Source organism: Neolamprologus brichardi, chromosome 3 (assembly GCF_056152115.1).
Source record: "Neolamprologus brichardi isolate AB-2024 chromosome 3, ASM5615211v1, whole genome shotgun sequence".
NCBI lineage: Eukaryota > Metazoa > Chordata > Actinopteri > Cichliformes > Cichlidae > Neolamprologus > Neolamprologus brichardi.
Genome location: NC_142106.1, coordinates 25,416,135 through 25,434,537, shown reverse-complemented (window position 1 = coordinate 25,434,537; position 18,403 = coordinate 25,416,135). Strand labels below are relative to the sequence as shown.

Sequence of the window (18,403 nt, the reverse complement as noted above, 5' to 3'; positions counted from 1 at the left end):
ATCACAACAACAGTCACCCTCAAGATGCTTTATACCAGATGACCCCCTATGAGCAAGTACTTGGTGACAGTGGGAAGGAAAAACTCCCTTTTAATAGGAAGAAACCTCCAGCAGAACCAGGCAGCCATCTGCCGCGAGGACAAAAGATAAACACTGACACAGCAGTCATTTTCACTGTAATGTGACTGAGCTGAAAAATGGGATTCTTGGCACAGTCATCGCTGACGACGTCAGCCAAAGAACAACTTGTGAGTACAGGAGACGTGCAAGTAGCTTCTGACGAAATGGCATTGTTACAGCGACCCTTTGTAGTGATCAAAGACATATTTATGACCTACTTTTTGAGTCTTAATAGGCAGAAAGAGCCTTGCATCTGATAGGAAGTTAGTATTATTTATCATTAATGTGAAAAATTTAGAGGAGACTTCTCCTTTAATGTCATGGGTCCTGTTGGGAAGTCGGACAAGTACAGACGAGACAACATTTTGCAAAAAGTCTTCCCTCCAACGAAATTCATTTGGCAGTCTATTATAATTGTCTGGAGTATAACTTATGAGAACTTTCCAAAATTTTGTCTGAGTCTAAAGGAACAACAGAGAAACTGCTGAACTAATAAAGCAAGACCAAAAGACAGCTCTGAAATACAGCGATGAAGATGATTTAAAACTTTAGCCAAGACTTTCCAAAGCCTCTGGAGAAAATCAAAACGCCTGCTGTCATGCAGTGATTAGATTTATTGAAGTTATTTGAGGTCATTTAATAGCCCTTCAGCTATTATACTAATTTTCTCAACCTTTTGCAGCTCAACAGCCAGACTGTATTTCATTATATTACAGCTTAAGGTGGTCAAATTTGTGAGTTGGCAGGTTGACTTTGGCTTTTAGATGTTGTCATACAAACTCTAAAATTGGATACATTTTTCTGTCTGAGACAAACTCAGAAGGCCAGATAGGATAGACATGGAGATCACGGTGAAACTAACGCAGCAAAGAAACTGGTGGTCGGTGTTGAAAAGCCGTACACATCACACCCTCGCATTTCTCCACAGTTATCAGAAATCACTTGCTCTCCAGTTATACTCATGCCCAGTTAAATCATTAGTGGTATCACAGTAGCATGGGGCAAGCAGAAGTCACTACCCCAAGTTGGAGGAGGAGCCCTGGCAAGTCTGGAATGAAAAGTTTGTTTTTCTTTGCATTTTTTTTTTAAAGTAATTAGTCAGAATTAAATTGCCTGAATAAATTGGTTGGGGACTGAACTTTGATTCCAAAACACAGTAGAGACTCTCATTTATCCCTTAAAGATGAAGCAAAATTCACCCGGCATTCAGACTTGCCTATATGGTTGTTGTCAATTTATGTTATCCAGGTGACAGCTAATGTGCACCTTATCAAAAGAGAAAAGAAACTAAGGCGATGAGGAGAGGCCAAACTGTTGGAAGCCAGCTGTTAACATCTTTCTTTAAAGGCGATCAAAGGATGGCTGATAGCTAAACCATTCGTAACCTATCAGCAGTCGATAAAGACAGCGGGAAAATGTCCGATATGAGACTATATCTTACAATAATCTTCAATAAATCACAAAAATCTGTCTCTCTGCTAGTTTGTTTCTTTGTCCCCCAACTGCTCCACCACAATCAGGAACACAGGTACACAGGTACATCTTAGGCTCCTGAAAGTTTTTAACTACATCACATATTATTACATCATCAGGTTTTCTAGAAATCATGTGACAACCAGCTGAAATATCACGTTTTTAACACCTATTGAAAGTCTTGTAACATCCAGTTTATATCCACAAAAATTTTGTTATGCAAGACACCGTGTTTCCTAGCAACTATCTAAAAATGACCCATTTTTTCCATTTATGCGTCTACAACACTTCATAAAAGTATTATATCATTTTTATTTTAGAACAACATTTATATCCACAAAACATCAATTATATGTGATAATTTCAGATGTCATCATGTTTTCTGACATCTACCTATAGCAACAGGTTAAATGGCTTGTACTTTTAAATTTATATAAGCACCTTACAAACCCATCAAATTATTTTCATTTCACAACCAACAGCACCAACAGGCCAAACAACACTCGCGCTTGTCTATTAAATTTACAGAGTACAGTGTAATACCATGAAGCTCTTGGCTGTAAATGTCAAAAACAGCCAAAAACCCACCTGGTATGCATTGGTTAAAATGACATTTGGTAGGTGGGGGAACACTAGGTGCAAGTTTAATGGTGCAGCATGAAAAAGTTGTCTCAACTTGTGAGTTCTAGTAGATTTGTTTTCAGTAGATTTGTGCAAAAAAGGCTTTGATCAGCTCACCTGCGCTGCTGTTGGTGCTCTGAAGGTTCACTGATCTTTATGGATTTAGCCAGCTGCAGTATATAAGCAGATGTTACATGAGCTGTTATGGTTGCTTCCCATATGAAAAAGAAATAGTAAAAACTTATATGATTTACTCATGAAAGTGGCCACTTTCTCATTACTTTCATATATTGTTTTGGTAAGTATCCAAAACATACAAGTTTCATTATATAATTTTTCAAGGGATCTTATATCTGTTTTCACTCTTGTATGCTTTTCATACAAGTTTCACACAAGACAGATACAAACTTTATAAGATTTATATATATCTTTTCCATATGGGTTTCCATGATGTCTGCCTTCAAAACACTAGCATTGCAGCTGCCAAGAGGCTAATGACCTCTGCATTACTGGGTTGCTACATCCATCTTTTCTATTGTTTGTCACTATTTGTCACTGCCCCCTTTATGCTTTCAATTTCATTTTCATGAGTTTACGCTTATATCAAGTGGTGTCCATTAGTCAGCAGGAAGCGCAATGCAGTGCACACATAGGTCTGAGCAAATACAAACAACACATAAAAACTACAGCAGGATAGGAGGTAAGTTTTGGTGATATAGTGAGGATAGTGAAGAGAGAGGAAAAGAGAGAGAGAAAGAAACAACGAAAAACAAAGGCTTAAAAGAGCCCAAACTGTTGCATTATTTAAAATACTCCAGAAATCCTTAAATTCTTACTGTCTTTGAATCTGCATGTTTTGTTTATGTATAGATAAGATTTTTTTCCTGATTAATTCTTCTGTTCTCTTCTCTAACACTTTTTCTTATCAACTCTGTTTTTCTTTAAATCTCCGTGGGTGATGTGACTAAGGCTGTTATCGTAATCGAAAAGACTAAAAGCCTTAATGTCAACAGAGTAAGTCTGACTGAAGCACATGCGCTTAATATTTAAAATTTAAAAAGCTTACTGGAGTCGTTCGGCTTGCAGGCCAAAAGTCAGACCGAGAGTTGTCAATTTTGCATAATAAAGTCAGACAGGAAGCACGGCGAGATAGCCATCGTTTCTGAACAAGTAGGAACTAAGAAGCGATGATGGTTGCGTGTGGTTGTGGTTGAATGCTGGTGTCAGCAAGAAAAGCTAGAAACAGCCATCTGCAGCCTGAGGTTCTTGTGCAACTTGATTATAAAGGCGTGGCTGCGCATGCACTTGATTGATTGCGGTAAATGAGGGAGGTGTTTCCTCTTGAAATTCAAAAATCATTAAACAAAAATGGGGGAGGCAGGAAAAAATATGGAGGCACATCTGGGGCACATTCGCAACTGAAATAGGTGTCTGCAGTGTTTTTAATACCTATAAACTTCAACCAAGGCTCCAAGGGTCAACTTTCCAATCCATGAATGACTGAAAATTTCAACCCAATTTCAGTTTAACAAGTATTTCTCCTCTATAACTGAAAGCATGGCCACAAGATTAATTTTTCCACGTTATATTTCGATAAAATGCTTCTCGGACTGAGACTGCTTCCTAAACTAGTGAGCCAAATCCCCCCTAAACTCAGATTTAAGGTGAGCTCTGAGCAGCTATCCACTCCCTGCAGATAAGCTTCAACCTCTGAATGCGTGTCACTCGCCACAGTAACGCTCAGGCGTTCAAGAGAAATATCTCAGGCCACAGACTCATGAGAGGTGCTAATTCACATTTTCATCTTATTGCAAAAACAAACACATAAGACCTGATTTATCATTCAAGTATGAAGACATTAAGAGCAAAAATAAGAATCTTTCATACTCCAGGCCATTTTTTTCCTTTTTTTGTCCAAGATAATCAATCAAAATGTGTTAAACACAAATAGTCTAGAACCTCAAAGGAAAACTCCAAATAGAATAAATGAAAGTTTTCTCTTTGCTTTTTAACCAAGTCAGCAACAGTTGCAAACCTTCACCAGCCTGATAACAAGTTTCTGCTTCTGACGAAGATGTCAAAGCTACAGTTGACACGTGGGGCCAAATCCCCAACGCTTTAAAGGGATTTGGCCACTTTGTGGAGCTAATAACATGCCAGAGTGGGATTCACAAATATGATTGAGCCGTGCACGTATCGGTGACTGGAGCGGCGGTGAAGCGAGTCAGAGGCAGATGGGGTAACGACAGGCAGACAGGCTATGCTAGTAGGGGAACAAGAGATCGCAGATGGACAGATGCAGATATGCTAGTGTGAGAGGGAAGTGATGCAGCTGTCTGGTAATGTCTGAGAGGCAGGAAAAGCAGGCATGGAGAAATTTATTTGCACTATTAACTTTTAAGATTTAGCTGGGCCTGGTTTTTGCCCGCTGAAGCCAAGTGATGCTCCAAAGCAGATGGCAGAGGTTTTCAAGTCGTAAAGAAATGATCAACGATCATTTCGCCCACGCTCTCGCAATTCACACATCTGCAGTTTCGTAATCGCCACTGAAATCAGTGCAGCTCAAACTCTCTTTTGCAGTCAGAGGCACTTTGGCAGGTTTGCGCTTCTGGTTTGGCAGTTTTTAGCTTTCTCCTTATTGCTCCAGTTAGATTTAAGGCAAGTCTAAACTCTAATCTGGAGTATTTAGCCAAACGCTGAAACCATCAACATTTTTTCTTGTGGGAGAAAAACAAGATACGAGTGTTTTTCCAGTCTTCGAGCTAAGAGGCATTGATGTGAAGCAACACTGATAAAAAAAAAAAGAACAACAAACAAACCCAAACATCTTGAACTACTGATTGTGAACCAGTGATCCAACCAGTGATCCCAATCTGAATATGATGCCAACTCCTCGGTTTGGTGTTAAAGTGAAATACGTTATGGAAAATGGAGCAGGATAACAGAAATGAAAAAAGTCACCTGCACCATGTCTTCTTTCAGCTCAGCATGAGTCTGTACTGCAAAGCACTGCTACTTAACTACGTATGTTTCTCCCCCACCTGCTCCAGGTTCAGAGCCTGGGTCAATACCCTGTGCTCTTTTGGATTACCTTGAGTTATTCCCTGGCAGTTTTTGAGGGGTAAAAGTGTATGCCGCCTTGCTGGGGAAGGCTGCAAACACTGGGGAGTGACATTGCCATTCAGGATGGCTGAGCACGGTCTGGGCAATGGTTATGGGATCGGTGCATGTTACAGTAACGTCCGCATGACTGCAAAGACCTGAGGGTAACCCCAGCAAGTCGTCACATATTAATGAAGTGATTGCTCGCGTCACCTGTTAAGTAGTTTTAATGTGTTATTTAGAAAATACAAGCTGTGAGTCGGAGTCTCCATGGTGATGTTTGCAGATTACATTATGGTCTGTAGTGAGAGAAGGTGGATGAGTTTAAATAGCTGGGGTCAACCACCCAAAGCAACAGACAGTGCACAAGAGAGAGGAAGGAGAGAGCAGGCAGGGTGGAGTGGGTGACTTGTAAGATAGTGGACATATTGGACAAAGGATGCAAAGTATCCAAAAGAAGAAGAAGAAGAAGAAAAATTACCTTCTGGGGAATATATGTAGCTCTTTATGTGCTAAATACTTCACTTTGTAAAGCTGTTTGCGTACTTTTTCAAGTATCTATTTACTTCTGGTCAGGGAGCATACACATACACAGACTATTACATCATCATTATATTAAAGTTATGAGTCATAAAGACATATTAATGACCTGAAAGATACTAAAAAGTCCACAGTGCTGACCAAATGAGGATATTGATGCTGATTGTGCTTTGCTGCTATTAAGTTTCCTTAAACTAAAACACGCTGCTGTGCCATTAATTATCCTAATCTGAACCAAGTCGCACTGCATTACACAGAGTTGTAGCAGGCTGCAGGATGCCTGCAGTGACTAAAATGTTTGTGTTGCACTGTGTGAAAGAAAAATGTAACGACCAGGATGAATGAAATAAAGCACTTTGTACTTAAGCATGCAGGATTGCATAACTAATAGTAGATAATTAGGTGGACGTATCAGGAAAAAGATAATCAACCACTTGATACATGCATGGAGGTCAAAGTAGACATTTAAACATTAAAATAACGTCATAAAAATATTTTGCCTTTATTGTCTGCAGTCAGGATACATGACATATTTTCCTTGTCACACATGCCACCGAGACTGTTTTTCTCTGCTTGTAGAACAGATAATGAAGGCTTATTTTAGGCGAACAGCCAAGGAACAACTGATTTAATTATTATTCTTTTTTAAACCATAGCTATGAAACTGACAGAGGTGGAAACTTCATGCATTTCCAAAATGTTCAGGCCAAGAAAGAAACATTTCACAAATAATTTTACAGGAATGATGGATTTGGGCGTTACTGCAAGGGAGAAATATTTGGGAATGCTGTCAGAACAAGTTCAGCCGAGTTTAATGACAGCGCAATAACAACACAGATGATAAAGAAGGAGGAGCAGCAGCAGTGATCGATTAAAATAAATAAATAAATAAAAGGCCTTCAACAATGCTCTTTAATCTCTGACTGCACATCTTGCTCCTTTAGAGCTGCACCATGCAAAGACGAGTTTAAAAGCTGAGTGCCTGCAACAAACACACACACAGTTAAAGAGGTCCATGTGCGTTACCTACCACATAGTAGAAATGCATGTCTGCGCGCACAGGTCGGTCTCATAAGTGCTGGAAGCGTGCAGGTGAGCGGCGTCCATCCAGCAGCGGCATTAGCCAGCAGTGCGCGTCTGTCCCAGGTACAGATACTCCAAACTGGATGCTTCTGCTCCCTTTCCTCTTTCCCAATGTTGCTCCTGACCCCTCTTTCTTTCTCTCTTCCCTCCTGCACTTGACGTTTACTCCTCCCCCTCCTTGTTTTTCTCCTCCCCGCATGACTTCAGTGCCTCCCCCCCCTCTCTCTCTCTCTTTCCTTTTTTTCTTTCCTCGCTTTTCCAGCGTAATTACTTCTCCGCCCCCAATCCACTACCTTTACTTTCTAGCTTTCTTTTTTCCAGCATCATTATTTAATTTTCTTTTTCAGATCATGTGTCATTTTTTCCCCAAATGTTTTAACAGTTTTGTAAATGTTTTAGTCGGTAAAGCAGGGGGAGAAGTCGCTCTGTCTCTCTGAGCGACTCTGTGCTGATTGCAGATTGTTGTCAGTTCTTCCTGTGTGTGTGTGTGTGTGTGTGTGTGTGTGTGTGTGTGTGTGTGTGTGTCATAGATAACACGGCGTGCTCTCCGCTGTCAGAAACAGGAAGAATGGAGCTCTGTAGTTTGGCCCTGATGAGAGAGCCTTCCCCTCCGTGTGTGTGCGCACTGGCGAGCCTATCCTTGTGAGGACCTCACTGAGTGTTTTTGACCGTGGAGGTGAGGACAGTTTGTGGGACACCTTCAAAGGCCCACCTCCTACATCATTCCCTCTCTCACCCGAAGAATGCTGGGAGCACTGTGAGAAAGGATACTCCATGGATACTGGACTACCTCAACGACCGACCACAGTATGTGATAACTCAGGGCTGTGTGTCGGACAGGGTCGTCTGCAGTACGGTCATTCCTGTTGGAAAACAGTGAGTCCTCAGGTCTTTTCTTCCTACTGCTGTCAGACTCCACAAGAAAAAGTTTGCAGTTGAGCAAACACACACATCCACACATGTGCAATAAAACTAAGTGTATTTTTTTCTGACAGTGTAGTATTTTATTATATTGCATATAGTATGTTATTCTTTTTCCTATTCCACTGTTTTTCTTTAATTTTGCTGCTATAACTCTGCACTGTCTACTTTCTGCTGTGACACAACAATTTTCCCACATGTGGGACTAATAAAGGTTTATCTATCTATGTATCTATTTAAAAAAAAAACACCGTTTTAGAAAGTAAAGAGAGTATTTCTCTGTATTTGAATTAAAAAGGGAAAATGTGCTGAAATCAAATCTAATTGAAGTAAAATGACATAAAGATTCTAGATTCTTTATGTCACGTGCATAGTCATACGAGTACAACACCAAGTGAAATGTGTCCTGAACTGCTCCTTTGACTATGCAAAAAAAGACAATAAGTAAATTAAATTAAAAAAAAATTGAAATTTTAAATTAAAAATCTGAAAATGTACATTGTGCGAGTGGAATGTTAAAGTGTCTTGTGCCATGTTAGCACAGCAATGTGTTGACAGATTGTCAGCACCCTCTCCACTGGAGCTCTGTTGATGATAAGAAGCTTGTACACTTGGTGCTTACTCCTTCTGAAGTCCACCACCAGCTCCTTGGTCTTGCAGACATTCAGCTGTTGTCCTGACACCACGATGCCAGGTTCTTCACCTCGTCCATGTAGGCCGCCTCACAACGATATGGCTCCCTTCGTGGCAGACATGTTTGCGACATGCTCCCGACACCAACTTTATTAATTTTTTATTCTAGTGTTAATGAGTGTGGCACGCAAGACCAAAGCACGGCACGAGAGGCAGGCTACATGCTTAACTAAAGACTAGAGCCACATGACCACACGACCGCCACACCCTGGATCCACACCTGGAGCCAATGAAGCTGGCTGCATATAAGACCAGCACACACAACTAACCTTCCCCAGATTGTTTGCTAACCAGTTGATTCCACAGATACTTTACTCCTCTGCTATTTAAAATACTCTGCACATAAGGATGCTGGCACCGTTTTTACTCACACCTGCCTTCCTCCCCTACCTCCTCTGGATCATTCTCACCTTCAAACTCACCTGGACCTCCACAGTCTTGCTCCCCTCCCGTGTGCCTCTGTCTGCAACCAATTCCACTGCCCACCAGCTTGCAAACTTCTGTTTTCCCCGGTCCCCCATGCTCCTAGCTTCCAGACTCCAGAAGACCAAAGCAAGGATGTAGGACCCAAATGCAGGTCTCAGAGAGTGAATGATAAACTAAATGCAGCAGCTTTATTGCTGGAGAAAAACGTTACCATGAAATACAGGAAAGCTAAACTAGAAACACAAACACGAAACTCAAACTAGAAAACTGGGAAACTAGAAACACGGAGGGAAAACGCAGCACGGTGAGGGTACAATGCGACAACAGTGATGAACCATGATGAACTCAAAGATGAATAATAATACAAAACACTGGGTCACCGAAACAGGACCATGACACAACTAGTTTATTTTATTACAGCAGTTTGATTTTTAAACATGATTCATTATTTCAAAAATATATTTATTGTTGTCATAAACAGACAAGAAGACAACAACAAACTGCTCCACCCATTCAACACATGTCAGTCCATATCCCAGCAAACTAAATCATCTCCATTTACACACATCAAATAGAAACTTGAATCACTTGTAATGATTAGAGATCTGATAGAATTTCAAATCTAGTTTGGGGAGTCATTCAGTGAGAAGCAGTGAAATGATTTTCCATGTGTAAAGGTGGACAGCAGAAACAGAAAGAAACAGTGAAACAAAGAGCTTTGGAACAATGAGCTGCAGTTTAACAGCTTCAATTCACTGACAGGAAACAACATTAGAAATATCATCATCCTCAACTCATCTGCTCCACTGACACTGACACTGATACCTTCAACGGACCCACCTTCACTTTACCAGCCAGTCCCTGAGTTAAAGCCCTCCGAGCCAAGGACAGAGCAGGAGTAATCAAACCTCTCTGGATTAATGGGAAGCTGCTGCCTCTCTCCTCCTCGTCTCACACTGGTCACATCTTCAGACAGGATGAGTTCTGGATGAGCAGTGTTTGGGTCCAGAATGAGAGGAGTGTAGGAGACCATGTCCTTCATGTTGTTCCAGATGTTGAAGGTCAGGTTGCCCAGGTGTTTGGCCTGGTCTATCAGAGCTCCTGAGGGCAGCTGTGGATCATCCAGCAGGGGGCAGCACTGGACTCTTTCCACTGCAGCCTTGTAGCTGCGCAAAACTGAGATGTCTTCAGCTCTCAGCTCCTCCTCTGTGGCTCTGATTGTGTCTGAAAGAGTTGCTATGTCTCTGCTCAGAGCCTCCATCTTCTCCTTCATCATCCCACTCTTCTGCTCCTCTTCCTCCCTCAGTGCATCCAGCCTGGCCTCCTCTTCCTCTACTAGAAACAGGTGAAGCTTCTTAAACTTCTCCTTAATGTGCCTCTCTGTGTGTCGGGCCTGGACCTTAATGTGTTCTGCTGTTTGATCAAACTTCACTTGAACTTCTTCACAAACCTTTAACTTCTTCTTTAAGGGCTCCAGAGTTTCCTGAAGTTCCTTCTTGTGTTGTCGTGCAGCTTCATCAATGGGTCTGAATCTGTGGTTGGTGTGTTTTTCGGAGTCTCTGCAGACCACACACTGGCTGCTGATGGTCCAGACAGAAGAGTTTGAGTTTCTCAGACAGCAGAGAGCCTCTGAAACTCTCTGATCTCTCTCCTGTAAGAACGACTCACACAGGTTCTTTAAAGCTCGGCTTAAAGGAGGATCATACGCTGATATTTTCTTACTAAATGGACACTCATGTGTTGGTCTCTCTCTCCACCATCTCTTCAGACAGTCTTTACAGAAGCTGTGGCTACATGACAGAAGAACAGGATCTCTAAAGACCTTCTGACAGACCGGACAGCAGAGATCCTCCTCTGATCTGGAAGCCATGAAGTCTGTGAGTGAAGCTGAAAACAGCAGAGGAAGTACAGTCAGTCCTGGCTCCCTCCCTCCTCTGCTAACTTCACTGAAACTTCCTTTGAGTCATGTTTTTGGTCAAACTCAAATTCAGTGTGTGGAGCGCCAGCAGCTCGGGGCAGCAGTGTTGGAGTTTTCCACTTTTCTCTCCTGTAGCTGGACTCACTCAGATCGGAGGAAGCTGCTAGTTCGGTCCATACTTAGTCGGATCCTCTGTTCTTCTCTTTTTGCTGAGAAAAAAGAACAATCTGTTTCCTAGTTCGCTTCACGCGAGTTAGGTAAGGAGAAAAATGTTGCTTCATTTGTAATGCTTCATTCCAGATGTCAAATGTCATCCTGCCATTTTCTAAAAAGCTGTAAAACAGCTTTTCCTCCATTTCAGCTGGACAGGTCACAAAATGAAAACTTTTGTAAAACTTATAGCCGCTACTTCACACATAAACGAGAGTGTGTTTCATTCCAGAGTTCAGTTGTTTAGCTGCCAGCAACTGTAAAACAGGTCACAGTAGTCACACAGGTCCCTCAGCGGTGCAGCTGTTTGACAGGTTCTATTTTCGTCTTTGTTCTGGTTATTTGTTAGGTTCCCCAGCAGTGAGAGCGTAATGCATTCACACTGTCATGGGCCTGGGTCCCCAGACCAAGGGCTCATATGTTTTTGTGGACTTGTTTATTTTTTTGAGCTGCCATGTTGATGTCCCTCTTTCCCCTTTTTACTGGTGTGTGTGTGTGTGTATGTGTGTGCAGAAAGTGACCACACAAGGCAGAGCAGAGAAGGGATGTAATCAGGTTCGAGTACACTGTTATGAGTAATCACTTTACAGTGCCAGCTTAACACACAGGACTTCCATTCATTTATAAGCCCAACCTTAAACCCAGTCTTCATCCTAAAAGAGATTTATATTCTTGGTTGTTGCTGCTTGTCTCCAGATGTGTTCACTTTCATGCAAAAGTTTTCATGCAAAGAACGTGAACCTAAAACGTATCATTAATGATTTCATTTAAAGAAAACTATAAATCAGTTACATAAAATGAATCTCAGTAACATTTGAACATAAAAAATGTACAAATGTATGTTTGTAAATTGTATGTTTATGTATATACAATGTATATTTTATCTATAAATGTACTGATATACAACTGTTTCCATTGATTTATTTTAAATACAATTAATAATAAATTTAATAATACAATTTAATTACATATACTAAGAAAGAATTACGTTTTTGCTACTTTATTCTTTAAATCTGAGCTCGAAACAGTGGGGCAGCTTAGAACTGTAGACTGTACTTACCTGGTTTAACCACTAGATGGCTCTAGACTACAACAAGTAAACAGCAGTGCTACGATGGGGAGTGTGTGCCTAAATTGGAAGGTTGCTGTGAAGTTTTCATCGGTATGAACCAGCCGTGACGGCCCATTTGAATCTGCACAGAAACTTGTACTTTTCTTAGGACAACTAATGTCAGCTACTGGTCTTAGTTTTAATCCTTTAAACTCCTAGCTCCTAGACCCTAAAGGAAATGCCCATGCAATATTTAGACTCTAATTGGTTCTTACAAAGATAGCAATATCAGCGGCAGAGGAAGGTAATTAGGCAAGATTGCCTTTGGAGTGAACACTGCCTCTTGTAGTGGAGCTAATTATGAAAACAACCTGCAGCTACAACTGCTTTCACATCCTCGATGGAAACTCAAGTTAAGACTCACCCCAGGCTACAAACCTGCGTGCTGAACGAAAAAGCATCTGAGGCGCTGATCGGGATTTACATGTCAAAGGAAGGAGTCAGTCAAAAATCAACTTCAAAGATTACAAATCTTTGATCAACATATTAAAGAGTGTTAAGGGATTTTTTCCTTTTCATCAACAGACAATTAATCACAATTAATTTGCTGTTTCTCTTTTTTCTCTAGGATCCAACAGGATTTATCAGTTTGATTTTAATCAATTGTTATGAAACCAAAAGATGGAAAGCTCTATCTGATGTTAACATGTAGACTTTTGTTATTGTCACTACATTCTTACACGTGTTTTGTAAAGACTACTTAAATTCTGGCCTTCTTTTCTGGTCAGATCTACCTGCAGAGAGGCTGAAAATCAAAATGGCTTTACTAGATGATGAAAACTTTCATTTTAATGCTTTCCTACACTTCAGTGGATTCAGTGTCTGTAACCTAAATGTTAAAGGAAGACTTAGGCAGCAACAAAATGGCAGTTTTTTTTTATTTATTGAATACTTTAAATAGTTGAATACTTTTTCTGTATAAAATCATGATGCACTGTTAGCTGCAGTCCTCCTGACAATAATCAATGTAGAAGTAACAAATCTATTGATTTCTTTTTTAGTTTTACTCCAGGACAGGATGTTTTTCATTTTGTCAATATAAAAATTTAATAGAAGGCAAGCCTAGAGATGTAGTTGAGCATGACTATGAGGTTTTTCCTATTAGCACAGAGAACAAGGTAATGTCATCTGGGATAAGAAGCAGAAAATTGTGTGGATTATTTCTGACTTTGTTGGAGTTTAGGTTTATTTTCCTTTGGTTTTATGACAGCCGGGGAGCAATCTGACAAACATGTGGAGCTACATGCTAGGTTGACAAAGGAGCAGTCCAATGTAGCTTTAAAAAAATTGCATTAATTAATTAGTATTTTGAGGCCTTTCACAGTATCATAAACCAACTGATTTTTGTCATTAGACTATGAAGTTGGAAATCATTTGCTTAGCCATAAATGTAGTATTTTTAGAATCCTGCCTCGTAACGTTTCGGTCTTAGCATTTACCAGTTTACCATTTAATACTGTATTTTCATGATGTGTAGGTATGTAGAGGTGCTTCATGCCTTCCTTTTCCTTGGCCATCCATATTGTATTTGCCAATATATACACAATGAGCAGAATATGGGGAAAATAAAGGCACAACCAAGGCCTTAATGATAATGATTACCCATTAACATTTATATATTTTTAAAGGTATAAAAGTCAAATCAAGTTCATGGGTTTCTAAATCAGTAAGAAGCAAAAATCTAGTCTGTTTTAATATAATTAAAAGTGTCCTGTTATGTAAGAACGTTATTTTCTCCCTAAAACAGCTTCTGCTTCATAAACACACATAGTAATTAAATACCCTATATAAGTAGCTAATGATTAAACTTTGGATCAGAAGGCTCTATTTCCCGTGCGGTGCTTCACTGTGTAGACAGAAACAGCCAATTAACAGGAGAGCTGGTGCTCCAGCAGACACAGCTCAGAGATATGAGAGTGTAACCTTGAAAGCTACTACAGCAGGAGGGAAAGAATACAAACAACAAAGTTTTTTTTTAAGCAAGAAAAATAATTTATTTATAATGATATAATAATAATTTCATCACATTGGCATTGCAGAGCTGCAGAAGGAAGCGTTTGTGTGAGACGCCACCTCGCAGCAACAGATTACACCATTGGATGGGGCAAGAAAACAGGGGTTATTCAATACATACATGGAATATTCCTTTAAATATGTATTTTTCAACGAGGAATAACAAAAATAGAATAATTCCAATATCTCTGTCTGTCTCTCTTTCTCTAGGTCTCTCTAATTATCATCTCTGTGTCTTTATAAGCTGCCTGTACAGCCCCCAGTACTGGGGTTTAAATTGGGTTTGAGGGGGTTGTTTATCTCACTTTGCTTGGGGAGTAAAGTGGATGGAGTTTATCAGTGATGGACTTTATGGGCTGTTTGTCCACTGCAAGTACTAAAACACAGTAAACTTCACCCATCTGTCACTCCTGAAGCAAACACAACAAAGTCTTTTGGCCCAAATCTGCAGCCACAGCATCTCTCTATTTCTTATTGTTACTCTCAATCGCTCGCTCATAAAGCCGAGACTGTTCAAAAATAGAACAAAGTCCTGATACTTTTATGTGATAATGTGATTTACTGAAGTAGCTTAATATATATCTCAAAGAGGTAGCAGCAAAGTGTTTTTATTTCTACCCACTGTAAACTATAAAGCATTTATTTATTAATTTGTTGACAATATTGGGATTGTAAACTCACACTGATGTTGTTTTTTTTCTTAAAAAGATGTCTCTGTATGTACAGCTGAGCTCTGATTGTGTCTTTAAGACCTTGACCTCTCTTCTAAGCAATACTTTTGATCCATTTCCAGATGTTTACTTTGAAGGCTAGCAACCACACTGACTATTGACTAGGTATCTAAATGATGTGACTCAAAATCTTTACAAAACATGGACATTAATGTCAGAAAAATGAAGGTGATGCAGAAGTGCCTTGATCCTGCATTATATCTGAAGGCCACCAGAGGGCGATAGCTGCGACTGTTACAAAAAAACTATTGGTCCTATAGAAATCTATGGGAAAACGGCTCAGTCTTCAGCTCTGTAAACACACTGAGTTTATGAGCTCAGTCACTCATTTTTAGTCAAAAGGTCTCACAATGACTATCCACATATTATCGGCAGTTATCTCAGTACGCCAGTGAGTTTATTAGGATATATTTTAAATTTTTCATTGTCTGGTTTATGTGGCAGATATCCGATGGTTTCCCAGACAGCGAATAAAAAATGGATGTAGCTGATGTAACATCACCCGTCGGATTTTGAAGGCTTTAAGCTAGCATTTGATCATTATCAGCTAAGACATCAGCTAGCTAGCCTGGTTAAGCTGTAATTGTTAACTAGAGGGCAATTTATATATTCGATAAATAGTGCAAATATAATAATATAATAATAGACAAATAAAATACTATCATTGCAGTTACGAAACGTGTTGAACTAACATCAAGCCTCAAGTGGCCGTTAGAGGAACTGCAGTTTTTATCACTTCTGCTTGGCTTCATTTTTCAGTGCTGGATTTTACTTGATAGGAGATGGGATTAAAGCATTAAACGGAGGAGGGGGAGAAACAGCAATGACAGAAATGGGTTTTGGTTTTCTTATAATTATTATACAAATTATATTTCTTAGTCCTGCAGATGAGCTGCGGTCAACTTTGTGCTGGTGGGGGTTGTGTTATTTGTTTATTCTGGTCTGGCACTTGCTCTCACTGGTAGCAGCTGTACTCATAAAGTACTTAACAAATGAATGTCATCAAATTTTATTATTTTGTAGCTTATTTGGATAAAGTGTGATCTTTCCTTTTGCCTATGAGGAAATTATCCTTGCCTGAACTCCCGCTCTCTCAACTTAACTTCCAAATTTTCGGCGCTGCTTTTTATTTACGTTTCCTAGCAACTGGTTCCTGTTTGGCTGCTCGATATCTGCAGAGGCATGAAATGTAAAAATTACACCAAATTAATTACCGAGCTATTGCAGCGCCTTCCTCCTTCCTTTGTTGCTTTCTCGTACCTTTTATCAACACACAGGGAGGCAAAAAAAAAAAACAGAGGTCGAGAGAAGAAAAAGCTTTTAGTGTGATTGCTTCTCTAAATCACGGGACAGCTAAGAAGGAAGAGAGAAAGAGAGGAGGTGAAGGGAAAGATGATGGACTGCATTATGAATTTCAGCGTGGTAATCCCCACATTCAGCAGAGTCTAACCTCAGCTCTGCACACTCATTTTTCCTCCTTCCTATCTTCCTTATTCTCCTCCTGAAGGAGGGATAATGCTTTAGATATTCCATATATTCCTCCTGTCATCTCTCTTTCACACTTAATAAAAAATGTCATTTTCAAAACAGTATGTTGCCAACATATTTTAGAGAATGAAGCTTGTAGCGGTTTCTTCGAGGCGTAGCTGCTGTGTAGGCAGAACCACCACCACCATCTTGAACAGACAGCTAATATATTGCACCCTTAGTAGCTTTTCAGAATCAATGAAAAGTTGGCTGTTCTGTCCCAGCAGGACCTTTTAGCCCCACACTTTGAAGATTAACTGAATTAACGAGATTATTTCAGCTTCTAAAGGAACTCCCGTTTCCAAGAAACATTTACAAAACCTGCAAAAAATCAGGTTCTTCTTAATATTAAATGGCTAGATCCCCACATAAGGGATAACACTTTTTTTAACCAGTGCGCCCATGTGTTCCTGCTTGTTTTTATCTCTCTTTCCTCCCCGATTAAAGAGAATCTGCTGTCTGCCTACATAAAAAGTCAAAAACACACTTTTTTTGATCCTCAACACACACCGTAAGTGAACACCCTGTTCGACAGCCTGGCGCTTTTTTAGATGAAAGTACGTCTCTCTTCACACCACATGTTACGGTGCTGGAACAACACATCCTTTTGCTCCTAACACTGTACTTGTATCTTCAGCTCCCGTCCCGCTGGGTTTAGCACAGAAACAATCTTCGCAGGGGTTTTTTTGTTTGTTTTTATCCATCTATTGGCCCTCGCTTCTTCTTAACAACCCAGTTCACTTATCCTATGTCTGCGACTTATCTGCTCTGCGGCAAATTAGTCTTCATGGCCACACTCTGCCTGTATGTGAATGCAGATTTGGGCAATTGTTTGCCAGATTACATGGAAATGCTCCCTTTTACACATGCACTATAGTGCAATTTTGGCAGGATTTACCAAGAAAAGTTACATTGGGGTGTGTATGTACTACCAAGGCAGCTGAAATAAGAAACAAAATCAAAAGAAAATGTAAAAAAAAAGAAGAAAAAACACAGTAGGCGCTGCAGCAACACGCCTATAATTCAGTATACAAGGCAAACAAACACAGAGTTTTATAGGTTTATCTTTTTTCATTCACTAAATATTTAAAACAAGCGTCACTTGACTAGTCATCATAAATGGTGATAATTTATGCTTTTTTTTCTCAGGATGATGGAATACCTGAAGGACTGCTGTAGGGAAGAGAGATGTAGCTGAAGTTTTTTTCTCTGTGGTTCCTCTTTTTCCGTCCACCAGGGGGAGCTCTGACTCAATAGCACCGAGAAATAAGTTTGCCAACTGGGAGTCAGGAGATGAAAGGTTCCCATCCTCCATTTTTCGCAGTCCATCCATGCAGCAGGTTAGTCAAGTGTCAGAGCTGAACCACTGCTGATCAGAGTCATCTAGGCTGTCCACACAGGCATGGACAAACTGATCGGCGGGTCCATGGATCAAAGACCGCAGGGCATTTTGTCCGGTTCCAAAAGTCAAGGTCCTTAATGGAAAAAAAAATACCCAGAAAAAAACCCCACACTCAAACTTTTCCTGTTTCCGTGTCAGTACACAGATCCCAACCATTCATTCATTTGTTCATTCATCCATGGCAATTCCATATTTCATGGATACTAAAGGGAGAGAAAACAAATGATAAAAACTCGAGAGAAAGAAGGCAGAAGATAAGCGCTGATAGAAAATGCATTTTGCACGCTCAAACTAAGAACAGCATCTATTTTCTTTAACAGTCATTCATTGACATTCATCCGGTGTCGCGTCTTCTGCTGAGCTCAGATGCATAGACTGAATGCAGAGAGAGGTGGAGAGGCGGAGGAGGGAGAGAGAGAAAAGAGATGGGAGAGGCAGAGAGGCGGGAAGGCGGCGACGGGAGAGGATGGAGAGAAGGTTAAAAGAGAAGGGAAGAAGGGCAGTGAAAGATG

At 40.3% G+C, this 18,403-nt stretch overlaps 1 protein-coding gene and 1 pseudogene across 1 annotated transcript in view; both read right to left on the bottom strand.

Annotated features, from left to right (window-relative positions):
- The window catches only part of arhgap36 (Rho GTPase activating protein 36), a 78,837-nt gene extending 71,765 nt beyond the window's left edge, over window positions 1-7,072 (bottom strand). Inside the window, exon 1 of the mRNA XM_035914879.2 lies at window positions 6,887-7,072. Coding sequence (XP_035770772.1) covers window positions 6,887-6,904 — 18 coding nt within the window. The 5' untranslated portion in view covers window positions 6,905-7,072. The remainder of the gene's footprint in view (window positions 1-6,886) is intronic.
- A 2,754-nt stretch (window positions 7,073-9,826) lies between these two features.
- LOC102786052 (E3 ubiquitin-protein ligase TRIM35-like) lies at window positions 9,827-10,926 on the bottom strand (annotated as a pseudogene).
- Window positions 10,927-18,403: the final 7,477 nt, after the last annotated feature.